Genomic DNA, 26,700 nt, shown 5'->3' with positions numbered 1-26,700 from the left:
GGGTCCTGTCTATTGAAAAACCATGCAAGTTTCTGCTGTGTCACTGTCCTGGGGAAAATCCGTGAAACTGCCACTTACTACTCTTTGTAGGAGGAAGAAGGGATAGCAGCCCGTGAACCAGCTGAGCTTCTTAGCTGAGGAGGGAGAGGAGATGACAGGGAAGGAAGAGCCCAAGCTCGGGGCTTCTGGGCTTCTGGCGGGATTTGGGAATGGGGGTCTCACACTGCCACCCAGGAAAGCATTTCTGTCCCCTGTGAGACTTCCCTCCACCCAGGGAAAGGTAATGTCGCTCAGAGCAGCCCAAGTAGAAAAAAAAAAACAAAAAACAAGTGAAGACTCTTGCCTCCTTAGGAAGGCCCTAGATTCCTGCCTGGCCAGTACTGTCACTGAGACACCAATCTGACCTGCCCCTGTTGTCACCGGCCTGTACGGCAGGAAAGAGGGCAGCGCCATTTGATCCATTTGGGAGCTTCCTGGTGGTGGTAAAGGTGGTGACTGGAGGGAAAGGGTGGGGGTTGTTCTGTGGATCCTTGGGCACCCTTCCACTCCCTTACCGAGTGGCATATTCCCGCAGCGCGCAGGAGTAATCTCCAGAAGGGTTGGTACCAGGCCTGGACCTGGGGGCCTAGAGAATGGCCAGGGCCGCAATTCTAGGGGTGGGGAGCACGGAGGTTACGGAGGGCAGCAGGTGCAGGGAGCAGTCAGAGAGGACCTGGAGGGGAGGGAGAAGGGAGGAAGGAAGCAGATGGGGGCGGAGCCCCCAGGGCAGAGTCCCCGCAGTGGAGAAGCGTCCTGGGGTGACCTCCTCCTAGGGCCTGGGAGGTGGAGGGTGGAGGAAGAGGAGGTAGGGAACTGGAGAGGGGGAGAGGGAAGGAGGGAGGGAGAGAAGGAGGGAAGAGTTCGCAGCCGGGAGGCCCCCTCCCATCCCCCTCAGCAGGCTGCCAGAGCACGACCACGGTGCGTTTGCAAGGTGGCAGCTCTTACTGCGGCAACCACTGCTTCGGCCAAGCAAGTCCAAAATCCTCCACTCAGGTGTCTCTCCTCCCCCCTCCTCCCCCTCCCGGGCCTCAGCTAGGGGGAGGATCTAAGCTCCTGGGAGGTGGGCGGGGGATGGGGAGAGAGGGGAAGAGCTCTCACCGCTGTCCCTCTTCCCTCCACCCAGCTCTCTAGCCCCTAAACATTCCGGTTCTCATCCGCACCATTGTGCCAGCCCCGTGCCCGCCCCTTCGGGCAAGAGACTCCGCCTCCCTTGGACTGACAATTGGCCAGCCCGGCCCGAGGTGGGCGGAGTCTTCAGACACCGCGTCGCGGTATATAGTAAAGGTGGGGGGTGCCCCCCGAGCCTATCTCTCTGCATTAGGCCGGCGTGAGTGTCCTGAACAACCTGTCCGTGGGTCAGTCCGACTGTACTTCTTTCTGCCTTCGTTCCCCCGCCCCAACTTCTGCCGGGGGCCGAGGAGGTGGGGGAAAGAGCAGGTCTCCCGGAGCAGCGGGGGGACCCGCGGGAGCGGCTGTTTGCTAAGTACCAAACCCCCAGAGGCCGAGAGCGCGTGTATAACCAAAGAGAGACCGAGAGCTCTCCTCCGCCCACCAATAAGTGCCGGGCATCGGAGTCCAGCCCTCCCTCCCTCCTCTTCTCCCTCCCTTTTCTCTCCCTCCCTCCCTCTCTTTTTCTCTCCCTCCTCCCCTCTTTCTGCCTCGGCTTCTGCACTGCCGAGCACCTCCACCTCCTCGCTCGCAGTCTGAGCCGCATCGGCAGCGGCGCAGTCTGTCCGTCAGTCCGTCCGTCCAGGCTGCGGAGAGAACCTAGAGGAGGAGGACGGAGCCAGGGGACCAGGGCTCGCCAGCACCCGGCGGCGGGACCTTCGGCTTCTGAGGTCCTCGAAGCGACTGGAAAGGACTGCTTGGGGGGACGTCCGCCCCAGTCTCCCTGCGGAGGAAGCTAGCTGACAACCCGCCACCATGGCCCGCGGGAAAGCCAAGGAAGAGGGGAGCTGGAAGAAATTCATCTGGAACTCGGAGAAAAAGGAGTTTCTGGGCAGAACCGGAGGCAGTTGGTGTAAGTCTCCCCCACGACCCCCCAAGCCTCGGTCCCCCTCCTGCCCACATCGCGGACCTTGTGGCTTCCTGCCCGCCCGCCAGCCGGTTCATTGCTAACACTTGCAGACCCCGCAATGCATCTTGCGGGGGGAGGGGAGGGAATGAGGGTGGAATGGGGCGAGCGTGAGGCGCTGATCCAGCTGCTAGGCTGCGTCGAGACACGGCCATTCTGCCTGTCCCCGACTTGTCATCGTTGGTAAAAGGCAAGGGAAAGGGAGAGAGAGGAGGTGCGGGAGAGAAAGAGCTTGCAAGCCAAAGAGAATTGGTGGCCATCATCATAACTGGCAAACTATGGAAGCAAGGCTACCCCGAGTATATATAATCCAGACCCCCAGAGCACTGAATGTTTCCTCCAGCTTCCCTTCCCCCACCCACTCTCCCCCCCCAAAAAGATGATTTGGGACCGAGATTAGGCAGAGCATCAGTAAGTGATGAAAGCCAATGAAGTGCCTGTTTTAAGGTATGAAGGGTATATTGTAACATCTTTCTTCCTTTAGCTTTGAAATGTGCTTCTAGAAAGAGTGAAAGAGGAGTAGAGGAGATATTATGGAGAGACTATACTGCAGTATTTCATCATAATGGTTTTAGAGGTTTCCCCCCAAAGACTTGCCATAGAATCTTTTACAGCCCAGAGGTTTCTCAGTTGTCAGGACACTGATTTGAACCTTGACTCTGAAATGGGATTATGGAGAAAAATCTCTTGTTTTTTTTCCCCTTAAAGATTAAATGGATGTGAACACAATTAGCATCTTGGGTAGATTTTGGTGAAAAGCTTGTTTAGGGAATAACCGTAAGGACAGTAGAGAATCATATTTTTATTACAAATGAATATCAATATCTCCTTAAATCTAGTCCAGATATAAATATATGGCTAGCCTGTTGCTTAAGTCTAATAGGCAGTTTTCTATGAAAAGAAGGCACCTTGCTTCTTTCTCTTTCCGTTATGGGAAAGGGTGACATGTTTTTTTTTTTTTTTGAAAAAGGTCATTTTGAAGGGCATGTTGTAGTCAAATCTATAAGAGTCGTGACTGCGGCCCAGAAAGGAGGGAGGGAGAGAGGGAGGGAACTCCCCCCTCCTGCATCACTGCCCCCTCCTTTTCCAACATCATCAGCATCACTGCCACCACCAAACCCTTGATAGGAGCTGATGCCAAGCTTTGATGGGAGGATCTGTGGGATGAAGCAGCAGAATGAGTCAGGAAAACAAGGTATTTGGCTGACATTTTGAAAAGGAAGGAAAGAAAAGAGGCCATTTAAAAAATGAATGTAGGTCTCCCTTGAGTTTAGTTTGAAAGCAAAGGGTTAATAATGCATCACACTCCAAGGTTAGTCAAGGTGAAACCTGGTTCCAAGGTGTCACAAGGAAACATGGGTAACCCTGGGTAAAGGAAAATGTAGGACTTGAAGACACTGACTTTTTCTTTTCTTTTTGTTTTTGGGAGAGAACCAAAATGTAGATTACCTGAATGAGAATAATAACCTGCTTCTTCTTTGCTCAATTTGAAAGGAAAAACCCAAATAAAGGGTCACGAAAACTGAGAATAAGGTTGAAAAGAAGCAAGAAAGCCCATGGTGAACAGCTCCTTGAAAGGGCCATCACCTAGCAACTAGATGTAACTTGAGTGAGGCTGCAAAGGTACACAACAGATTAACCCAGCCCTTCTCCCCATTGCTTGCTGTAGGCTCCCTTTCTTGCTTTTCATCGATTCCAGGGAAGACAGTAAGAGTACATATGCCTACCCATAGAGGAATATCAAAACAGGCAGGATTCTTCTACTAAGCATATTTGTGAATTTTCAAGATAAAACTTTCTGATGATCCTTACCCTCTCCCTGAAATATTATTTTTCCTCATTCCATTTTTATGATTCTGCTTAGGATAATATTTGATTTAGAATGTAATAGGGTTTGGAATGGCTAATTCTTTAAGCCAACCTAATGAGAAAACAACACTATATGTGCGTGTATGTGTATACGTCCATATATATCTATATAAATCTATGCTTTTAATATATCCTCCTACAGGATGTACTTTGATAGAGATATAAACATATACCTACCTATTGATGTCACTGATGGGTGATATATTCTTGTTTGTGTATCAATACCATGTTCTAGATGAGGTAAGGCTGGCAAAACAAATAAATAAATAGATAGATAGATATACATATCTATATATACATATTTGCATTTTTTTCTTTTCCCTTTGGAGGGGGAGATAGAAAAATGACAGTTTAGCCCTCTTCCTTTTGATAGCTGAGGAAGAGATAGGCATTTGCTTTAAACAGATGAAACTCTTTTCAAGCTGTTAGTTAAACATGGATGCCCTTGGGAAGAGGACAAGATGCCCTTGGCTCATTTTTACCTATACTTAGATTTTCCCCAAAATGAATAGAGAAAATTTTCATGTACTTGAATCATAGAAACCAAAAGGAAAGGACACCTTAAATTATCATATGCTTTTCTTATTTCTATTATCATAGCAATAAACACAGGGTAGATAGTTGTTTTTTTTTTTTTTTTTTTTTCTTGTTCCTTTTTAAGCTGAGGTCAGATGCTAGTTTATCATCACCAATGGCCTAAAGCTCATGAAGGGCACACTGCCCTCCTTTCCATAAGGTTCTGTTGATTATATTGCTTACTAGGAACCATGGCTGGTCTGATTTCTCTCACCCCACCCAAATTGAATCAGCGCCACCCACCCCCCTCCCGAGTACTGCACTGAAGACATTCCTTTGAAGGTATCAGGACTAGATTCTGGACTATAATCTAGTACCCTTATGGCAATCAGGAGAGTCTGCTGAATAAAATGTCCTTAAAAGTCAAAAATTCCTTATTCCTCTGTGGGTATCCAGTCAACTTTATGTGAAAGGGCTGTTTGTTCTTGAGGTAAATTGCTTTACTTATAACGTGACTGGATGGAGTGTTCAGCCTGGAAGGATTATGTACCTTGTTGGCAGGTTATTACCTTTAGGTAGCTGTATTCCACTCAATGAATAATATTGTGCCATGAATATTAGGGAAAGGTAAGTAGGACTCACCTAAGAATCCTATGTTGAGGAGCTAAAAAGGGTAAGTAGCATGAGGAGGGAAGAGAATTAAAAGCAAAGAGAGACATCTTATTAGAATTGGCTATATCAACTCTCCGTGTACCTCCTAGGAGCATTCCCTGGAAAAATTTTCCAAATCTCTCTTGACGTCATGTTACTACCATTTGCCTACTGCTGCCTGGATACAGAATACTGGGCTTAACCCTTAGAGTACTAGAGTGGAATTTGTTTTTCTCTTCTTCGCTACCCCTTTTTCAATTCAGAAGCAATGTAAAATTATTTTTCTGTGCCACAGAAAGTTGGCTTTAAAAAAAAAAAACACAGAGGCCAGTATTCACTCTTGCCTTTTGAAAGTATTTTTGTTCCCTGAGATTCAGCTGAAATTTTTGTCCTCAGAAAAAACTAATGGAACATTCAACTGATGGAAGTCACATAGACCCTCTGCCCTCACAGTATTACTGATTTCTTCTTTAATCTTGAATCTCTCTTATTTTCTCACTTTTTACTACTTCCCCATTAGCATGAAGTCTTTTGGCAAAAGCTTTCTTTGCCTTACTGCAGACTGCCTGGCGATGCCTAGTACAGCATGTTACTATGCAGTTAATCAGTGGAGATAATCCTTGTAAACCAGTAACTGATAGCCTCATTCCAGTCAATGTGCTTCAATTTTGCCTTTGCAGCTATTTTGACCTCCATACTATTTAACTTCTGGGGGGAAAGGAAGGTAAAAAATTTTGAAACCATTTCTTGCTCTTTTGAAAAACAAGATGATTATTATTAACTGGACAATTAAACAAAATGCAATGGTTGCTTATTCCATGGGTGTCCCCCTCCTCTTGAGCACAAGGATATTACACCTAATGGGTAACACAAATTGGGGAAGAAGCTTAAATTGGGCTTCCGTGGATCTTTCTGTGTTCTTGCTTTATAAATCCCTTGTAGCCTGTGAACTTGTTTTATGTATAGGTGTATATGCATATATTCATATTGATAAATGCATATATGACATAAATTTATGATTATATATTTACACATAAATACACATGTGTAGATAGACATATATATACTATATCTGTGTGTTTAATAATAATAAGCTTTCTTTGTATTCCTATATATTTTATTTATTAAAAACATTATTCTGTTTCTTTGGGTCCATGATACAAGAAAAAGACTAAGAATTCCTGTCCTAGAAGCTGAAGCAGTAGTTAATTTTAGGGAAGCATGGATTTTCAAATGTGGCATTTTAACATGAAGGAATATTAGATACATATGTAGTAAACAAGGAGACTTAAGACATAGGCTTGCAGGTTTAAAAGTGGAAGAGATCTTGGAGATTTAGATCAACCCCTCTCATGAGAAAACTCAAGTGTGTTCTAGTTTTGTCATCACACTTGAAGGACCTTGCTGTGACATTGAAAAGTAGCTCCAGGTTTTTATTGTAGCCACTTTAGAGCAACATTTCTTATTTTAGGCATTAATGATTGAATTGTCAAAGAACGAAGATGAGTCGAATGCTGTCTGAATGTCTCCTATAAATCCACGTGTCAACATGGTATTATAGTCAATCTCTGGTTCATCCTGTGGGAATGGTCCCACCCCCTTAACATGTTGCCCCCCAGTCTTACATTAAAATGACTTTGTTCTTTTCTTTGCTGCCTTGGCACAGGAGCCTCGGTGAGAGGGGATAGAAGGGTGATGAGGAAGTCCATTCATCAGCTGCTGATCAGACTTGCATTCTGAGACACGTGACTGCATCAAAGCATTTGTGTTTCTGTCTGTTCTTTTGCAGTTAAGATCCTCCTCTTCTACCTAATATTCTATGGGTGCCTAGCTGGCATATTCATCGGGACCATCCAAGTGATGTTGCTCACCATCAGTGAATTCCAACCTAAATATCAGGATCGAGTAGCACCACCAGGTAAAACAAACATAAGCAAGCCCACTTTCCTAGTATAGTGGAGTTAAATAGTTCTTTAAAATCCTATAATTTTTAATGAGCTCTAGAAAGGGGAAAGAGAAATGCTTCATTCCTAGGTGATCAACTTGCATAGTACTGTCTTAATTCCCCAGGACAAAGATATCTTTATCACCTATACACAGATAGAGGAAACTACCTCTTGACTACTTTCATCATAATTTAATAAATAATTTTAATATTTCACTTTCAAACTTGGAATTAAATATTTGAGGCAAAAATAACAAGTAAACCACATGAAGATTCATTAGCACAATGACTGGGAGCTAAGGTTTCTGACTTCATTTCCCCTTTTTTCTTTTGTGTGAACCATTGATTTTAAACTCTCCAAACTTTAGTCTATTCAGGCTATTTATTGAATGTTAATATTCTCCATATCAGAGTATGCTGTGCTTTAATTAACTATTCCCCTTTGATACTTGAATATCCTGGTGGAAAGGATGAGTATCTTACAACATTTTAAATAGTTACTCTATCTCTTTCTCACTCTAACTTGCTTTTCTTCCCTCTCCCCCACTTACCCACCTTTTTGATAATGTCATACTCACAGCATATATCCAGAATAGTTTTTAAGTGCTTTGGGCTACAAACCAAACTATACTATAGACCTCATTCCCTTTGGTGTTGGAATAGAGGTGCCCAATTAGCATTCAAGCAATAGAATTTCTTTTTAGCTAGCTCTTGTTAGAAGTCTTCATGGGCAGAACTCTGGAGAAAGTGTAACTGCTCCTTTCCCACATTACAAATGACCTTGAAGCTGCCTTACAATGACACAGTAATGAGTTGTCCTGTCTATACTTTTTCTGGAACACAGTTCAAGCACTTTTAATAACAGTGGTAATTTAGGTGACAATCATGAGGGTGTCTACATGGCACTGAGTATCTTAGATCAAATGCCGTGCGGCATGCTACATTTCCGTCACACCTAGTCTGGCTCTTGGATGTGAAAAACATAGTGGAAAGAACTCTGAATTGCTAATCAGGAGATCTGTATTCAAGTGTCTGCGCAGCCATTCAATATATGACCTCAAGCCTCTTATTTAATATCTTTATGCCTCACGATTTGTCATTTGATCTAGATCACAATTCAGAGGAAAATCAGCAAAATCAGAGTTCTTGTTCTTGTGAAGATGCAGAGATATAAAAATCTTGCAGTCTCTTTGAGAAACCAATTTAATATTTTTTTTCAGTTGGCAAACATTGCCAGAGAAGATATTCCCAGATGATTTGATTCCAATGATTTGTAAGATTAATTAAAAAAAAAAAAGCCATTTGCCAATGGGCCAAACTTTGAATTAAAAGAGATTGAGACGGGGGAAGAAAATGCCACAAATGAGATAAACACTGGTTTTTTGCAATTGTGAGGAGCTTTCTGATACATCCAGAAAGAAATGTGTGACAAAAAGAAACAACCATTTTGATATTCTGCAGAGTAATATAAACCAGAGATGATTTACACAACATGAATTCCATGATTAAAAAATATATCATACCTTTTGTGGCTTTTACTGCTAGTAATTTCAGGTTGTAATAATGATGATGATGACGATGATGATTTGTGGTATTCATAATAGCATGCTTCATTTGAGTAACCCTTTTTATTTCCTTCCATACCATTATTCAATAAACCATTATTAAGTAATGAAACCATGTAACAATTCTTATATATGAAGTTGAACTTAATCAGGAATTTTTGCCCAATAGTGCTACTATTTAATTCTTTGCTACAGATTGAGCCAAAATTTACCACAAAACCAAAATCTTTTTTTCTTTATTACCTTTATTGTTTAGAAAAAATGACTCTTGGATATATTAACTCTTTTGAATTTCTTTCAAAGTATAAATTTACTTTAATATGCCTTTTGGCAGAAATCTAATTTAAAAGTGAGACATCACAGGTTTGGGGACTTAAATAAGGTTCAGTATGTCTATGGACAAATGACCTTGGCTATAACTTACACACCAGGCTTTCTGTCTCTCTTCCAAATTAGTTCCCCCGGCCCTATTCCAAAAGACAAGTTCATAGCACCTAAATTTAGTGTCCTAGAAGCAGATGGATTGACCTGACAAAGCCTCACTTCTCTAAAGGAATGATAATGGCTCATCATGGAAATATGCATTCCTGTCCTTTGAGCTGACTCAGAGGAAAAGGGCTTCCCAGAAACCCTGCCCCTTCTCTACTCCGTCCACCAGCTTCTTAAGTTCTTTTAGCTCCTCCTTTCCTTCCCTTCCATTCTTTGCACTATTATAATACAATGTCAGGCTTCTAAGTGCCACAATAACCATTTGGAAATGCTGAAAGAGTTCTGCTAGAAAAAACCAAGCTGATCATAAGTTCTTACTATCAAGAAACACTTCTGTTGGATCAACCCAGAAGAGGTCATCATTAAGTGATGTGATGTATTCCTCACTAGACACTGCCTTCTTCTGGCAGCTTTGAGATCAAACCAAACAATATTAGAGCTGAAAAAGACCAGAAGGATGAATAACTCCCCTACTTTTATATGTCAGAAAGGTGAGCCCAAAGCAAAGTGAAATAATTTTTTGGGAACTGAAACTTAAATAGAGATTGAAATGCTACTCTACCATTCAGGCCCCCTTAGAGCTTTGGCTTCCCAAATCCCCTTAAACGTGGTATTAATTGGAAGGAGAGAGAAAGCCAATCATTCTTATTTGCAGTTACAGTGTATTAGAGGAGAGGCAGTATAATGTATAGGCAAGAAACCTGGATGCTAAGAACTTTTTTATCCAGATTTTAGTTCTAAGGCAAGTTGCTAGCTGGCCATCTTGCCCTGAGCCTTGGATAAAACACCTGCCAAATCTTACCTTACAAGGTTGTTGTGATGATCAAAGAAGAAACAGCAAGTTTAAAATTCTTAAGTACTATGGAGATTTTAGATATCCTGAAATAAAAATGAGTTGGGAGATTAATAAGCATTTCAGCCTTAGCTTTATTTGACATATTATATTACTGCATTTATACCTTGGAACATGTTATAATTTAATTTATTTTATTTAAGTGAAATCCTAATTAAATAGCAGTTATTTGGTGCGTTTCTGACTTCCATGGTTCAGTGAATCTATAAAGTTTGCCCAGCTCAAATATCACTCCTATATACCTCAGGAAATGCATTGGATAGTGAAATAAAATTGGGAAGGGAACCAAAATGACTTGAAATAATCTTAAATTTTTAGGAGTAAAATTGCAGTGCAGAACTCTGAAATAATAAACTCAGTGAACTGAATAGTTATTAACTACCTACTACTCACAAGGTTCTGTGTCACATGCTAGAAATACAAAACTGAAAGAAAAAAACCTAACAATTTTGTCCTTGCGGAGCTTATTCTTTATTGGGTAGGGGATGTGGGAGGGAGAGAATTTGGTAGCCCAACAAATATAATTCAAGCTTTAGTGTGATGGGGCACAAAAGCGGCCTTCCCTAAAAATACTCTGAAAATCTGGAAAGGGAGACAGATATCACTTTTGGTAATGGGAAAATTCAGCAAATAAAAGAATATCCACAAAGAGTCTTAAAGAATATGATAGTGTAGTTGAAGAAAGAGAAGGACTTTAAAATGTGGAATACCATATATAAAATCTTTCCTTTCTGCTTTATTGTGGAACATTTAGCAGAGCTAACTTCCTTAGTTTTTTTGTTTGTTTGTTTGTTGTGGGGGTGTTTGTTTTATTTTTGCTGAGACAATTGGGGTTAATGACTTGCCCAGAGTCACACGGCTAGGAAGTATTAGGTGTTTGAAGTCAGATTTGAACTTGGGTCCTCCTGACTTCAGGGCTGGTTCTCTATCCATTGTACCATCTAGCTACCCCTTCCTTAGTTTTTAAAAGAGGTAAAGGACCAGACTGAAATGCCAAGTATTCTTAGCTCCTAGTATAAGATTCTCCAAAGCAGGCTGCATCCAGGTTAAACCATTCTACCTTTGTCTTTCTTCCCTCTAGCACTATTTTCTATATTCCTGTAAATATTCTTTATAAAGGATTACTGGAGGTGCAGTCATGTAGCCAGATTGTTTTTATAAAAATGAATCCAATTTTTAAGATGGTTAAGTCTTTTTAAAGTTTCAGATCTTTTAATTGTTCTGACACTCTTCCTTTCTGTTTTTTAGATTCTCTCACAGATTTCCAAGCATTTGTAACTTAAATGTTCTCAATCATGTTGCTGGCTGTTTTTGATTTCACTTTTGAAATTACAAAGAAAGTTACCTTGCATTGACTCATTTTATTAGAAAATTAAATTTGAAAGACAGTGATTTCAAATGAGCTAGAGTTAGGTTGGGGAGGGAAAGCAGTCCCTGTGTTTTTAAATGGTTCTCTGTTCACTCCTCTACTTGTTAAATAGTATGGTGGAAAAGCCTGGTTTTCTCACAGATACTGATTGACTCCCTAAGGTCACGTAATCACATTGGAATGAAAGGACTGGTTACTATGTCAGATGGTAGGAACAGGGGAGATTCCAAGCTTATAAGCTTCCTGGTAAGCAGGTAACAAAATGAGCACATTCTCCTTTTCCTTGCACAGAGGTATTGGGGGGGGGGGAGAGGGCAGGGGGGAATCTATGTTTATATCTCTGTGTGTATCTGTCTGTGTATCTATCAAATACAGAGTGCCTAATACAACACAATTTAAAAGAGTCAAAATTCTATTCTGTTCTGTGCTGTAACCAGAATAAGGAAAGAGGAGGACTTTGAGGTGCCTGGAAATTAGTTGATTGTAATGTTACCAGAATTCTGAATTTATTTTAAATTTTCCCTTTTGATTATGAAATATTTCTTTTCTAAAAATGTATTAATTTGATGAAGTTTTCACAATAGAACTTCTCTACACGGGGCTTAGTAAATATTCATGTCACAGTGTGGTTTAAATCTAAATCTAAGAGTTCTTATCATTAACATTTTGGATTGCCAAACCACAAAGGAGAAAGAAGACTCATTTTGACTTCTGTTCTCGAAGTAGGTTTCAAAAGGGAAGTTAAAAATGACCAACATTCTTATGATTTTTTATTCCTTTTTGGTCTTAAAAATCATACTGAGCTATTTGTCTCCACCAGTTAGAATCTTTTGATTTGGAATTTGGCAGTTTGATTATCTCCAGTCAAAGTATCTGAACTGCCTTTTCCCTTTTTACCCTGAATCCTGGAGAGTTATGAACATCATCCCATTAACACATTTTGTGGCTGAAGAAGAGGAGCAAGTGCTTCTTTCACCAACTCTTTTAGGAAGTTCTCTGAGTGATGATCTTGGGGTAGGAAAGTCTGAGTTCTTAACCTGCTAAACCACTATCCTCTAGAATTAAGAGCAGAAAAGGCAACCTTAGATTCTGAAAATATAGGTAAATTCCTGGCCACTTTCTCAGAAAGCCGAGGCAACTAATGAAGTGTATAGAATGTTTTGGGACCCACAGATAATTTGCTTTCCAAGACCATATTATATGAGTAAATAGGAAGGCCAAGCAGTACTTCAACAGTACTAACAACGATTAATAAAACTAGAAGACACTTCCCTTACCTCTTCATCCCTTCTTATTCTGCCCATTAAAATAATATCAGATATAAAGCTTTTCTGCCTGAATATAACTTAGCCAAGAGATAAAAAGAGAAGGAAGAAAAGACAAGGGTCATTCTGAGTCTTCTAGCTGGAGAAGTATTCCTTTACCTACCTAAATACTTTGATGAACACATTTCTTTTTTATCAATATGAAGTCATATTTCAAGGTATTATTTGTTTAGTAAGTGAATCCCTTCTATATTGAAAGGAACTGGTTTTTGTTTGTTTTTTTCTTGTATGTTTTGCTCTTCATTGTGCTGTTGAGCATAATCTATTGCTAAAAATATTAAGCTGCTATTGCTTTATTTTTTCCTTTTTATATTAAATTCTACTTTATAGTAAATCATCTCAAACAAAGCATATAAGATCTTAAAACTTGCCATTTTTAACACCTGGATAGCATGCATGGTGCTATGCAAATCCCTAAGACTATTTTCCTAATAAATGATGCAAAATAGTCAGATAATTTGTGTCAGAAAATCAAAGTGGTTGTCACAAAATCTCCTGGAAGGAAAAACATCTAGTAACAAATGGTCAGTATAATGGGAGAAGGAACTTGACTCATAGCATGAGGTGAGCTATGAGGAAGAATTTCCTCCTACTTAGGATAGTCAAACCCCAGAAAACACTCCAGAGAATGACTATGGATAGGATTTTTAAGTTCTTCAGATACTTTTGTAAAACCCGTGGCAGGCACTTTGATTGCTTTATGTTGCATATGTTTCCTACTTGAACTGGCATAACCAACCCAAATCTGAAATTTCAGTAAGATTTCATGCCAAATGATTGAAATTCCAAAAACTTGTTGAAAATTAATACAGCTGAAAGCAAAGATCAAACAGGAAATGATTACAGTGGTTAGCAAAGACATTGTACAGATATAGCATATATGTGATCAGATAGCAATTGCAATGCTACTCATGCTGTTTTGACTTTATCAGACCTTCTGTGTCATTTTTATTTATATTAGTATACTTCTAGAAAGCTCTGGAAACTGATATCCACTAGAAGGTTTGGTGATATGTTAAGTGCACAGGTAGCTGTGTTCTACAACAAAATTGTGTCATTTGTTGTAAAAAGGACAATACAGAACAATATGCATGGTACCCACACAATAATCCCGACAATTGCAAGATTGCTACTGTATAAGAAAGGCTAACTAGAAACAAAAGATATTTTTCTGACCTAAGAAACCTCTTCCTCCCCCCTCCTTTTTTTTCCTTTATAACTTCCTAGCCCTGACAAACTAAATCATGGATGACAATGTGATGCATTTTTTCTTCTTTTTGACCTTTTGTTCTTTGTTCCTTCTTATTTCTTCTCGTATAACTTTCTCTCTTCTTATTACATGCTCTCCCTCTCCAGAGGGAATTGCTCATTTTTACCAACCAAGCTTACAGGTATTTTATTTATTGAGTGTTTAATGCATCTTGCACAATTGATTTGTTTATTGGAAACTCAATATTATGTTTATGCTTCTAAAGATCTCAAATTCTTTTCAGTTAGTTGAGAAACATTTATTAAGTAAAAATAATAGTGAACTGATTCTCAAAATCCTTCCCCAAGGTACATTTTCCCCAAGGAGACAACAGTATTAATGTTTCCAAAACAGATAATAGATAACTTTATGGGGGAAAGAAGGTTAAGGAGATCAGGAAAGGCATAATACAGGAGATGGTTGTTTCTTAAACTAAGTCTTGGAAGAAATCAAGGGATTCCAAGCAGCAGGGTTGAAGACTTGAGTAATCTCTCACTCTTCAATTTGAAGCAAAACTGATAAATTAGTTGGTTTGGATATAACCTACTATGATCAATTTGAATTCAGGTTCAAAGGGATTTCAAGAGAGAAAAGGTTAAGCCATTCTTGGAATATAACTTGAAGCCAATAAATTTCTGATTGGATATTCTATCTTTGGTTGCTGGGAGAAATCCTTGGAAACAAAGCTCATCCTTGTCCAAGGTTACAAGTAACAACTTTAAGGAGTGAGCTGTAGAGAGGGAGACAAACCAGAAGTATCCATTTCAGTTTGAAAAGAACTACTAATGAAAACTATAACACTGTACAAACCTCCCTTCCCCAAAGGAAGTTAACAATTGTGTTACTCTTGGAAAGTGTTGCAATGCCAGATTGTGTAACAAAAATTGCTGAATCAAAACTCATTCTTCTCTCCTTTCTTTTGGTTTGATGATTAAGAAGTAAACAATTGAAAATGATCAGAAGTTTTGATTCTGGGAGGGAGTTAGAGAAGAAAAATGGGTAAGGGTTACTTTTCCTCTTTACATGTAAAGTTTGTCTTGTAATAAAAGCAATCTTGATTTTATGTGTACCTCCATGGAAGGCCAATTAAGGAATCCATTGTATTTCATGAATACTAAAAGAACTTTATGTGAGTATCATGCATATTAATCACTTCTCTCAAAACACATGTGCCAATTTCCAACTCTGAAATGCCCATCACACAAACATGTAGCTTATCTAATCACAGACATTTGAAACTTTTGAGAAATTACTTTTGAAACATGGATTTTTCTTCATTGTTCAGAATGATTGTATAAAACACTCATCTCTAAGCTAAAACATCCTACTTAAGTGCTGACTAGGTAAGGGAGAACAGATGGGTGTTAAGTCAACTTCACTGACTGTTTGTTGGAAGGGAGAATTCTTCAGCTTTCCTCAGGAGGGGAAAGAAGAAGCCTAAATGAGACAGGAAGGAATAGTAATAAAAGAGGAGACAATTCAGAAACGTGAGGCAAGCAATATAAGAAGGAAAAAACAGATACCAAATGGGTTCTGGGCAGGTCTTGGTCATTTGGCAGATCATTAAGTAGATTGCTTTAATTCTCTTCCCCCCCTCCCCCACTTCCTCCTGCATATTGTAATAGAAATCAGAACTAGTGCTTATGGGACTCAGGGATATATTGAAATAGTTTCAATTACTGGAAACAGAAGCTTTTTGTGTTAGAAGTTTATGGTACAAGCTTAATATTCAAAGTAGTCTTGTTCATAGAGTATAACTTTTGATTCAGCCATGGGATCATAGAACTACAACTGGGAGGGACCTTGGAGATCCCAGTACAACAGCTTAAAAAAGCTGTACAACCATTTTGTGGAATTCTTTTGCAAGAGAGTAATGCCTTGTGGTCTTGCCCCCACACATTTTCATGAGTAAGATCTCTCATTTCATCAAAGATTCAGAAAATTTATTAGTGGTACTTCTTGATATGTTGAGCTGATATGACAATTAATTACTTTTATATCCAGTTACTACTGACCATGCTCTGTAACATCTGCAATACTTATCACTCCACACTTGAAAGATGTCAGTAGCTTAGCTACCATAATAGATAAAAGACCAGAACTTGGCATGAGTGCTCAAGAGCAATGAATTCTGATTTGGGTCACCTTACAGAATCTACTATTTAGGAACTGGTAAGCTAAGTTAGTTCCTTATTTTATGTGTTAAGTTCTTAAAACATAATGTGGAACATTTCTAAAACTTTTCTAGGTAAGTAAATGTTGTTCTGTTTTCCTTTATTTTCAAATGACTGTATGGGAAAAGTCACAAATGAGGCTACAATAGGCATATAACTACTAATGGAAGAGGTTGGATCATGTATAATTGGGACTCAATGCAAAGGATATTGCATTATCCTCTTTTTATCCTGGTTAGAAGAAGACTATTTTAACTTAACTTTTTTAGGTTACCTAATTTTGTCTTTCTCTGTGAATCCAGAATTAGTATCCTTTAAAAAAAAAAATAATCAGAAGACAGAAAGACTATTTCCCAACCAGTGTGACTTCATCATAAATGTTTACATACAACTCCCCTCAAGGCTTTTTAACACTGGCTCCTTTTTACTTGATGATGAGACTTTTTAGACATCTAAATTATTATTTATAGATTTTACCATGTTTGGTGTTTGCCAATACTGCTGAAACACTTGAAGAACACTACTTTGAATTGACTCCCTGTGTGATAATTTTGTTCTCACTGCTGCTCATTTGGACTATATTTCTCTAGTTTTACTGATATTTACTCTAATAAATGAAATAGCTTCTTTGCTACTTTCCATAGCTTCCTAAATCCCAGACTAGACCAATCCCACCACTCTGGTATGGATATGTTTGTATCTCCTACTTAGCACACAATCTTTCTTCAGCTCCTTACCACTAAGTTTCAGGGAAAAAGTATACTACCCTTCTTAAAAAGATGCAAGCTTTCTGATATGTTCTTCTGGAATTTTATTAACTATTCTTCAACTAGATCATTTTGTTTTCTGTTCCTTCTGATCTCTAATATCTACAGTTTAAGTCACTGGTTATCTTCTTCCTGAGGCCAAAAGACTTTTGTTCATTTTGAGCCTCTTTGACATCTCTGAAGTTTGATTGGAAATGATCACACCTGTTAAATATATATAATATATATATATATATATATATATATATAGGTGCATACTCTCAGTTATCTTTGTCTTTTAAAGGCATACTTGTCAAAATCCAAGATAAGACTACGTTCCAGGATGAATTCTTCTACCACCTATACAGAGATGACTCTCAGGGCTATACATCTACCTTTAAATTTTTTTCCTTTAGACCAGTCTTATGTAGACATCTGTCTATTCCATTCCAATCTAAATATCCTATTAATAAATTGAATTCTAAATGAGGAGTTGTTGTTCATTGACTCTATAATGTGCTTAGTTTCCCCATACCAGGGGAATATATCTCAAAGATATTAAGTCAACATCATCATCATCATCTATTCCTATGTCCACTTTTATATATCTTTTTGCATGACATATTATAAGTTCATTGTTACTGGACCCTATGACCAACATAGTCCTCTGACCCTTTCCAACATTACTGCCAGTTGTTGTCTTTGGCAACCTACAACAATCCTCAAAATATCTCACTTCTTTGAATTCAATCTATACCTCAATTCATTCATTCTGTCCTATTTTCCAGTAAAAATTTATTTATCTAACTTAGTCCCCCTTTTTTTCTGTGAGCCTTTTTCCAAAGGGAAACATAATATAATCCCATTTCCTGCCCTCTAGTCTATTCCTTCCATTATACTAATTGTTCTTAATTTTTAATTCCTTTTTAAAGTCATAACCTCATCTTTTTCCATATCCAACACTCATATAGTAAAATGGATTTATAAGTATGCCATTACAAAGTTCTTGAGAGAATATGCCTGGGGGCTGAATTCTATGCTTAATGGGGCCTAATAAATTAAGGATAAATGTCATTTTTGTTCTGAAACAATTCATGCTCTACATATTTATCTCTTTGGATTTGTTATCTTGGTTAATGGGCTTTGATGTAAATATGTGATCATATAGAACCTAAAATGAGATTGTTTTTGAACTTGATGAAGTAGTGATTCACAAACATCTATTGAACATTTACTGTGTTCTTGGAACTATCTCACATAGTGCATATAGGACAAGTGTTACAAGAGTTCATGCAAACGATATCTAAAAGTAGACATAGCAATTGATGATTAAGATCTTTGGGTAATATCTCCTCAGTTTGGGAAAGCTAAGCACATCACAGTAAATCAATGAACAAAAACTCCTCATTTAAAGTTTAATTTATTAATTTACATGGAGCATACAATGCTATGACATAATTTTTTCCCTCAAGAGGTTTACCATCTTACTAAGGACTTCTCTTTCTCCACTAAGGACTTCTCTTTTTGCCTTCATTTATCCCCCAGCTACCTCCCTCTTTGTCCCCTACACACATACACATGCATGGACGTAGCTAATAATTCAAGGCTAGTTATGCTAAGCTTGAAGAATAAGGTCACATAGTATCATAGGCATTCAAGGTAGGAAGAAGCACATTTTGGGCAACTTTGTTAGATCTCATAGAAAGAGTGGGACTATCTATACAAAATAAAATATTCTGCTACAGAAGGTATGTTTTTGAATTAAGCTCATAATTGCCTCTCTACACAGAGCTTTTGTTTTATGTTTTTTTTTCCCTCTAATCTTCTTTCACCTGTCTAGGATTGACACAGGTCCCTCAGATCCAAAAGACTGAAATTTCCTTTAATCCAAGTAATCCCCAGAGCTATAGTGCATATGTGGTGAGCCTCAACCGATTCCTGGAAAAATATATAGAAGGAGCCCAGAAGGATGATCTAGACTTTGAGGACTGTGGTGGTAAGTAACTTTTACAATTTTGAGGCTGGTTTATGATTTATTTTCACCCTTCTGGTTTTTGGTTTAATAATTGAGGTAGAAATCCTTATGACTACTAAGATTAAACTATTTGATCTAATTTTAGAAAAGATGTTGAGCTATTTTGAATATACATTTTTCAACCTCCTATTTCTCAGATCCATCCAAAAAACTCACTATTGAAGATCTATCTGATATCAGTTCTCCTAATTCTCTCTCTATATATGTAGTATGATCACATAAAAGGAAAGAATTTTTTAACTTTACTTCTAGAAGTGAGTTGTCAATCAAATCTGTTAAATTATAAAAGCTAAAAGACTTTTAAAAGTCTAAAGTCATTTCTTACTGGATAAAATGAAAATGGTGTGGTATAGTGAAATGACTAATTGACTAGGAGTTATGGTTCCAGCTTATCCAATCAATGATGCTGTGATCTTGGACAAATTACTCAGTGACTACCTCCCTTCTCCCTTCTTTCAAATTGAAGGCCTTGACTTAAATGACCTTTAAGATTCCTTAGAGTTCCTAACAGTCTATGATAATACAGTTTGGCATTTATGCAAACAGTGAGAACTTGTGTTTGGCAAGCATCTGCTTTATTTGTGAATTATATTTTCCTTAATTTGCAGAATCATTTTTCATTGAGCTTTAATTTCTTTGTTCACTTATCTTTTCAGAAGATTTCTGTCCTTGCTAGGCACTAACTATAACCTAAAAATAGCAATCTGTCATTTCTTAAAAGAGTATTGATTGCAAAGCTGTAGTAGCTCCCCCAAAAAGTAGTGGCACAGAGAGTATTTGGTGAAAAGGTACAATCAAATGACTCTCTCTTATATACTCTCTATAATGCCAATGAAGGAGATTCTATTCCTATTTATCAACATGTTCTTCTGAGATATTTAGTTCACCCATCTAATTTCAATCCTAGTTAGTTACGATGATTCTGTTTTTATAAGATATGCAATTATGGGCCTGGGCAAACCATGCATTTTATATATAATTATTGGTCTGGGCAAATCACACATTTCATGTTTAGCTTTAAATATATATATATTATACATATGCATATATATATATATATATATATATATATATTAGACAGTCCATTATTTCCATCAATAGGAAAACAAGATATCTCATTCTCTGTCTTAGGCAGACAACATCAAGGTGATAGCTTGAAATATATGTTTTATCACAGCTTGGCAAAATTCTTTTGTTACATATGAAGGTAAAGTTTTTGGTGGACTGATGTAGACACTATTTAAATAGTGTCTAAAGAACAGTTCCACCATTGTCTGACTAAGGCAAAGCACTTCTGCAATATTAAACTCAGTTTGGTTGTCTGTGTTGTGGAAAGCACATCAACAAGATGGAGTGAGTCCAGAAAGAGGTTATGAGGTGACTCAAAACCAGGATGCTCAGTTAAGGGAATTAGAGATATTTAATCTGGAAAAAATGAAGATATATCCAGGATGTAGTTAATCTCTCCAGATCTTTGATGGGTCATTATATAGAAAAGGGATTGGGTTTGTTTTGATTGGCCCCAGAAATCAGAACTAGGGGCAATGAGTGGAAGTTACAGTGAAATTAATTTCTGGCTTATTTTGAGGAAGCACTCCAAAATAATTAGAGCTATCCAAAAGGTGAATTTTCTTGTAGGGCAACAGATTATTCAACTGCTTTTAAATTAAAGCTTGATGACCACTTTTTGGGCAATTTAGGGAAGAGATTTGCGATTCAGCTATACATTGATGGTATGCTAGGTTTAAGACATGATACGCTTGTGTCTGAAATATTCTCATCATAGAAGAATTGATCATAGTGAAGGTGTTTTTCTCTCCCTTCTGTTGCTGTTGGTTGAATTTACTTGTTCTGTGTTTACATTTGTATTTTAGATGTGCCAAGTGACTACAAAGAGCGAGGAGATTATAATAATGAACAAGGCAAGAAGAGAGTCTGTAGGTTCCGGCGGGAATGGCTGGGCAATTGCTCTGGAATACTGGATGAAACCTATGGCTATTCAAGTGGCAAACCTTGCATCATCATAAAACTCAATCGAGTTCTGGGCTTCAAACCTAAGGCAAGTAATTCTCTAAAGGCTGAAAAAAATTGAAGACAATAAGAGTAGCTTTTTTATGTAGACAATCTATTTAATAGAAAGGACAAAAACCAGATGGCTGTGAAGAACTATTTGTGCTGCCAAAAGAACAGTCCCACCTGAAGCTTCCATCTCTCTGTATGATTAAGAGCATCCTTATCTATTTGTAATCCCTAAGGAAGAGCCTTTATTGATGTTACTCAGTTTTCTAGTGGTAAAATAATTGTAAACTAAGTCCTGTACTCCCGCTTTTTCCTAAATGGAATTTTGTTCAATGTTGGCAAATATCGTGATATGGTAGAATCAGCATTTTACTGACAATTGGGAGATGAGTTATATCACTAACATTTACTTCATTTTGGAGATCTGATTCTGATGTTCTGCCTTCTACTGATTACCACTGTCTAGTTTTTATAAAATGTATGATATGTGAATCATTTAAAGGAAAAGAGTTGTAGACATATTGAAGTTGGGTGTATTGAGCACTTATCCAATCCCAATACTCTTAATGGAGACAGAACTGATGTTGGCTAGATCCTTTTTATTTCTCTCCAAAGGATATTCTGCTTAGATTGTAATACAATAGAAGGGGAGGACAATAATTATCATTATATCCTTAACAAATGTAAATTCCATTAATGAAATGAATAGTGAATAAAGGCAGAGAAGGTAATGAAGGTTAAACAGGAGGAGGGATGAGAATGGGACAATGAACTCCACTTGTTCTTCAGAATCTACAATCCCATATCACTTCTTGAACATTAAGAATTTTAATAAATTATGCTAATACTATTTAATAATAGATGGATGGGTGGATGGATGATATATCTGACATTTAAATACTCTAGTGAAAGTTAACACTTGATTCCATGGTCTAGAATTCTCTCTCTCTTTCTCTCTGTCTCTGTTTCTGTCTCTCTCTCTCTCTGTGTATAAGTAGATGTAGATATAGATATTGATATTGATATATAGCTAGATAAATGTAGCATGCTTTGTTGAGATAATTGTACATTTTTTTCTCTAGTAGGCAAAGACACAATGGCTTTTACTTTTAGATCATTTCCAACTTACCCTCTGCTTCCTTTTGATTCGTTGCTGCCATTTCTCATTCCTTCCACCACTTAAATATAAATCTACTGAATCTTTATTGTATTTGGTCTTACAATAGAAAGAAAAAAAAAGTACTGTAATTTCCTCATTGTCACACAGTATATCTCCTGCTCCTTTTGAGAATAGACTGGTAAATTCATAGTTCTTAACATTTTACAGTTAAATGCAGTGCTAGCAGAAGGTTCTGGAGACAACCGTACAAATGCTCGTTTTCTTTTACAACAAAAAGTATTAATAATGTAATCTTCTTGTGCTGATGCCCTACTCATAAGGAAGAAGCTTTGCCTCATGGGTTCTGACATCACCTGAATTTTACTACATCTTTTGGCAAAAAATGAGTCTGAAGAGATAGAGTAAATTGTTGGATTTGGAGTCAGAGATTCTGAACATAGCCCCAGCTTTACCCTCCACCTTGGAGTCCCCTAGAACTCAGTTGTGTTGTTTTGTTTTTTAAATCTGTAAAACCCATAAATGAAGCTCTTAAAGTTCTTTATGGTTCCGAATCTTCCAAACTAGGTGTGATACCTACTTTGCCTATTATTTTATGTGACTTCTGGGCAAGCCACCTGATCTAATATGACATAAGTTCCTAATGTGTAAAATGAAGGGCATGACTCCTAGGGTCATGCTGAGCTTTAATTTATGATCCAATGATCATATTCCAGGTTTGAAAGTAACATAAAATAAAGGGTCTAGGTTTCCTACAGCATTTTTAAATGTTGTGAAATATTTGTCATTTCATGTTAAGCAAATCACAGTCAGCACCATTTCATTATTTATATTTAGAAGGAAAAACAAAACCATTTTCCTCTTGTTATCTCAATATGCCAATCGTAATATCTGCTGCCATCTTAGCTGATACAACCTGACAGGATTCTCTTGTCGGATACTAAAATATGTGTATTCAGCATGTTTATAAATTTACTGTCTTACTGATTACATGGATTTTACTTTTAGCCTCCCAAAAATGATTCCCTGGAGAAGGATTTGATGATGCGGTATAATCCATATGTTCTTCCTGTTCATTGTGCTGGCAAGGTAAGAAGAGGAGAATTATTGAGGAACACAGTTATTCATGATAATTTATAAGAATACTAAAAGAAACGTCTGATATACTTTCATCAGTACAAGATTGATTTCTTCTACGTCTGTTTTTAGTTGAATTGTATTTATGATGTGCAGACCTTTGCAGATGTAGCCAGAAAAATCACTGCCTTTCCATAGGTCCATGCCCTCAAAGAAAGATCCTTTGGAAAATTAAATGAGATCAACATTCCGGAAGGAATTTGAACCAGATAACTTTCCCTACTCATTTTCTATATTTTAGGTATCAGAGTTTATTCTTTAAAACATCAGTGTTTTGTTTTTAAAGAAATCCCAAATGTCCAAACTGGAATGAGGATGTTTTGCTTTAGAACCTAAACAGATAGACATGTTGGTTTATTTTAATTGTTAGGTAGTATGAGAATTATCAGAGCCAAACATTCATTTACATCCCAGTTGCTTTAGGTTTAGTAGCACTCATTAAAATAAAAAATCAGGGTCATGTAGGAGAGTGGAATTATAGCACAAGCTTACTCTGGCTATTCTCCATCATCTTTGATTTGATTTAGCCTTACATTTACAACTTTTGTCAGAGGGTTAGGTTATAAAGCCATTAGAACTCCTAGAGAAGAAGCCCTTCTTGAATTTTCCTTTTTATATCATCCTCCCTTTGAGATCACATTTTGCCATATTTAATCCCAGCTATATCAGAGACTACTTCATAGCAATTACAAGAAACAAGGGTTGAATGATGGAGCATGCTCCAAATTCTTGAATGCTCTTGATTTCCAGATTTGTATCCAACAAAATCCACCAATGGGACAATTGTTTAGTGCCAGCTATGTATGGGTACTGTGTAAGGTACTGGAAGAGATGCTGAGTAGATAAGTCTTATCTTACTGCCATCAAAGAGCAGAGTCATTCTGTTGTTTCATTTATTTAAATCTCAATATGATAAACTTAATTCTTTCTGATTTCCAAAAACAGAACCCTAAAATAAATCTTAATGGTTCCCCAAATTACCTTCAGATATTCTGTATCATCAAACTGAACCATGACATAAAGAAGCTGTTGCTTAATTGGTGATGTTTTGAGAGGAAAAGCACAGCTGTCTACAGCATGAGATTCCCTCTGCCTTGACTGGTGATGACTGTCTAATAAGAGGCAAAAACAGCTGATAATATTCATTTTACTGCCCTCAGAGACTACCAAAAAGAGTAACTATTAGTACCACTTTGGGCATATTCGATCACGTTGGTCAACCTTTCTGACACTTGGGGGTGGGGTAACTCACTGAAATTAAGAATTACTGGTTCATATATTTTGCACAGCAGTGGGTAAGACCTGGAGGCTGATAACTCCTTGTGTCAATATGTTATCTTCCAGTGTTAATTCCCACCAAAGCTTAAAATGCCTTTAGGAAGTTAAGCAGCAGCATTCTGAATTTAACACTTTAATGAATTATTACTTGAGATTTCACATATCTCTGGAGCAGCAAAGTGCAAATTATTGGCAGAGGAAGAAAAACACAGCTTCAGTTCTTGCATATCCATAAAAGGAATATGGATTATGGGAAGACACAAGAGCACAGATGAATTATGGAAAGGTTCCAAGTGCATGGAGCACAAAGAGCATTCTAGAGCATGGTATTTTCCTTCTCAGTATTCATCACACACTCACATACTATCTAAACTTCGGAGATTAACCATCATTAAAAAAAAAATTAAAACTAAGTCAGAAGGAAATGAACCCAGAAACTTGAGTGGGATTTGAAAATGTGTAGAATCTGGGTTTGTCTTTGTCACAGATGAGTTATGTGGACTTGGGCAAGTGGTAAATCTGCCTCAGGCTCAGTTTCTACATTTGCAAAATAAGAATATTATCAGCAAGCCATTGTTAAAATGAACTAAGGTTTTCAGAAGGATATAAAAAGGAGGTATCTATCTGTGGCGATGGTGCTGGTGGTAGGAATTCTTTATCATGTCAATGACTAAAATCTTTCCTGTCTTATTTTTAGAGAGAAGATGATAAGGATAAAGTGGGAATCGTGGAATACTTTGGCTTGGGAGGATATTCTGGTTTTCCTCTGCAATATTACCCATACTATGGTAAACTCCTACAGCCCAAGTACCTCCAGCCCCTCCTGGCGGTACAGTTCACCAACCTTACCACTGACACAGAAGTCCGCGTTGAGTGTAAGGCGTATGGTGAAAACATTGGCTACAGTGAAAAAGACCGTTTTCAGGGACGCTTTGATGTAAAATTTGAAATAAAGAACAGCTGATCACAAGCACAATCTTCCCCCTTAGCCATTTAAAAAAGTTTAAAAAAATTATAAAAAAACAAAAACCTACTAGTCTTGAACAAACTGTCATACGTATGGGACCTACACTTAATCTATATGCTTTACACTAGCTTTCTGCATTTACTAGGTTAGAATGTAAATTTAAAGTGTAGCAATAGCAACAAAATATTTATTCTACTGTAAATGACAAAAATAAAAAAAAAAAACAAAAAATTGAGCCTTGGGACGTGCCCATTTTTACTGTAAATTATGATTCCATAACTGACTTGTAGTAAGCAGTGTTTCTGGCCCCTAAGTATTGCTGCCTTGTGTATTTTATTTAGTGTACAGTACTATAGGTGCATACTCTGGTCATTTTTCAAGCCATGTTTTATTGTATCTGTTTTCTACTTTATGTGAGCAAGGTTTGCTGTCCAAGGTGTAAATACTCAATGGGGATAAAACTGGCATGGTACTTATTTTTGCTTTGCTCTTTTAGAGATAAAGGCCCATCTATGAACATATTTAACAACACTCCGTAGAGCCTTTTCCTGTGATGTTAGCTTTATTTAATTTAATTTTTTTTCCAGGGGGGAGGGAGGGAGGACTATCCAGGGAGGGGGGAGGGGAAACTGCCCTTGAATTTTAAGTGAAGCTAAAGAAAAAAAAAAAAAAAGGTGATGGGTTGTATTGTGCTTTGTATTGAATGCTGTCTCTACATTTCTTCCCTTGTCCTCCAGTATGTTTTCAAGTTGTGTATGAGACCTGGGTTCAACTATCACTTTGGCTGGTGATAGGGCTAATTATTTTGCTTTGTATATTTTCTTTCTATCTTTTTTTTTCTTTTCTTTCTCTGGAGGCATCACATGCTGGTGCTGTGTCTTTATGAATGTTTTAACCATTTTCATGGTGGAAGAATTTTATATTTATGCAGTTGTACAATTTTATTTTTTTCTGCAAGAAAAAGTGTAATGTATGAAATAAACCAAAGTCACTTGTTTGAAAATAAATCTTTATTTTGAACTTTATAAAAAGCAATGCAGTACCCCATAGACTGGTGTTAAATGTTGTCTAAAGTGCAAAATCTATGTTCTAACATATGTAATAATTGCCAGGAGTACAGTGCTCTTGTTGATCTTGTATTCAGTCAGGTTAAAACAATGGACAATAAATGAATGAACACATAACTTAATGTGTGTGCTTTGCTCTTGTCTCCAGGGTTCCATTTTGTTACTGATCCACTTTTAATATTGCTAATTTTCCAAGATCTTGAAAAAATATTGCAC

The 26,700-nt window shown here is 37.8% G+C and overlaps 2 protein-coding genes across 4 annotated transcripts in view; one reads left to right on the top strand and one right to left on the bottom strand.

Moving 5' to 3' along the window:
• The first annotated feature begins 1,751 nt into the window (after positions 1-1,751).
• Positions 1,752-26,601, top strand: ATP1B1 (ATPase Na+/K+ transporting subunit beta 1). 2 transcript variants are annotated; one of them, XM_051999001.1, is made up of 6 exons: positions 1,752-2,059; positions 6,939-7,067; positions 18,705-18,860; positions 20,774-20,958; positions 23,044-23,124; positions 25,148-26,601. In XM_051999001.1, the coding sequence occupies exons 1-6, from the start codon at positions 1,963-1,965 to the stop codon at positions 25,412-25,414; spliced, it is 915 nt and encodes a 304-aa protein (XP_051854961.1). In that variant the 5' UTR covers positions 1,752-1,962; the 3' UTR covers positions 25,415-26,601. The 2 variants fall into 2 exon arrangements, with proteins under 2 accessions (XP_051854961.1, XP_051854962.1); XM_051999002.1 differs by lacking the exon at positions 1,752-2,059 and adding an exon at positions 3,233-3,308.
• NME7 (NME/NM23 family member 7) overlaps positions 26,410-26,700 on the bottom strand; it is a 154,879-nt gene continuing 154,588 nt past the window's right edge. For both annotated transcript variants that reach the window (XM_051998999.1, XM_051999000.1), the window contains one exon: positions 26,410-26,700. In XM_051998999.1, the coding sequence (XP_051854959.1) occupies positions 26,668-26,700 (33 nt within the window). In that variant the 3' untranslated portion in view covers positions 26,410-26,667.

This window comes from Antechinus flavipes, chromosome 4 (genome assembly GCF_016432865.1).
Source record: "Antechinus flavipes isolate AdamAnt ecotype Samford, QLD, Australia chromosome 4, AdamAnt_v2, whole genome shotgun sequence".
Taxonomy (NCBI): Eukaryota; Metazoa; Chordata; class Mammalia; order Dasyuromorphia; family Dasyuridae; genus Antechinus; species Antechinus flavipes.
Note: the sequence above shows the minus strand (reverse complement) of the source record. Positions and strands in the feature narration are given on the sequence as shown.

Bases quoted from the DNA above. Each gene is read 5' to 3' on its own strand.
- ATP1B1 (XM_051999001.1), top strand. From the start codon at position 1,963: ATGGCCCGCGGGAAAGCCAAGGAAGAGGGGAGCTGGAAGAAATTCATC. The intron at 2,060-6,938 runs GTAAGTCTCCCC...GTTCTTTTGCAG, and splicing joins CAGAACCGGAGGCAGTTGGT to TTAAGATCCTCCTCTTCTAC. The intron at 7,068-18,704 runs GTAAAACAAACA...TCACCTGTCTAG, and splicing joins GGATCGAGTAGCACCACCAG to GATTGACACAGGTCCCTCAG.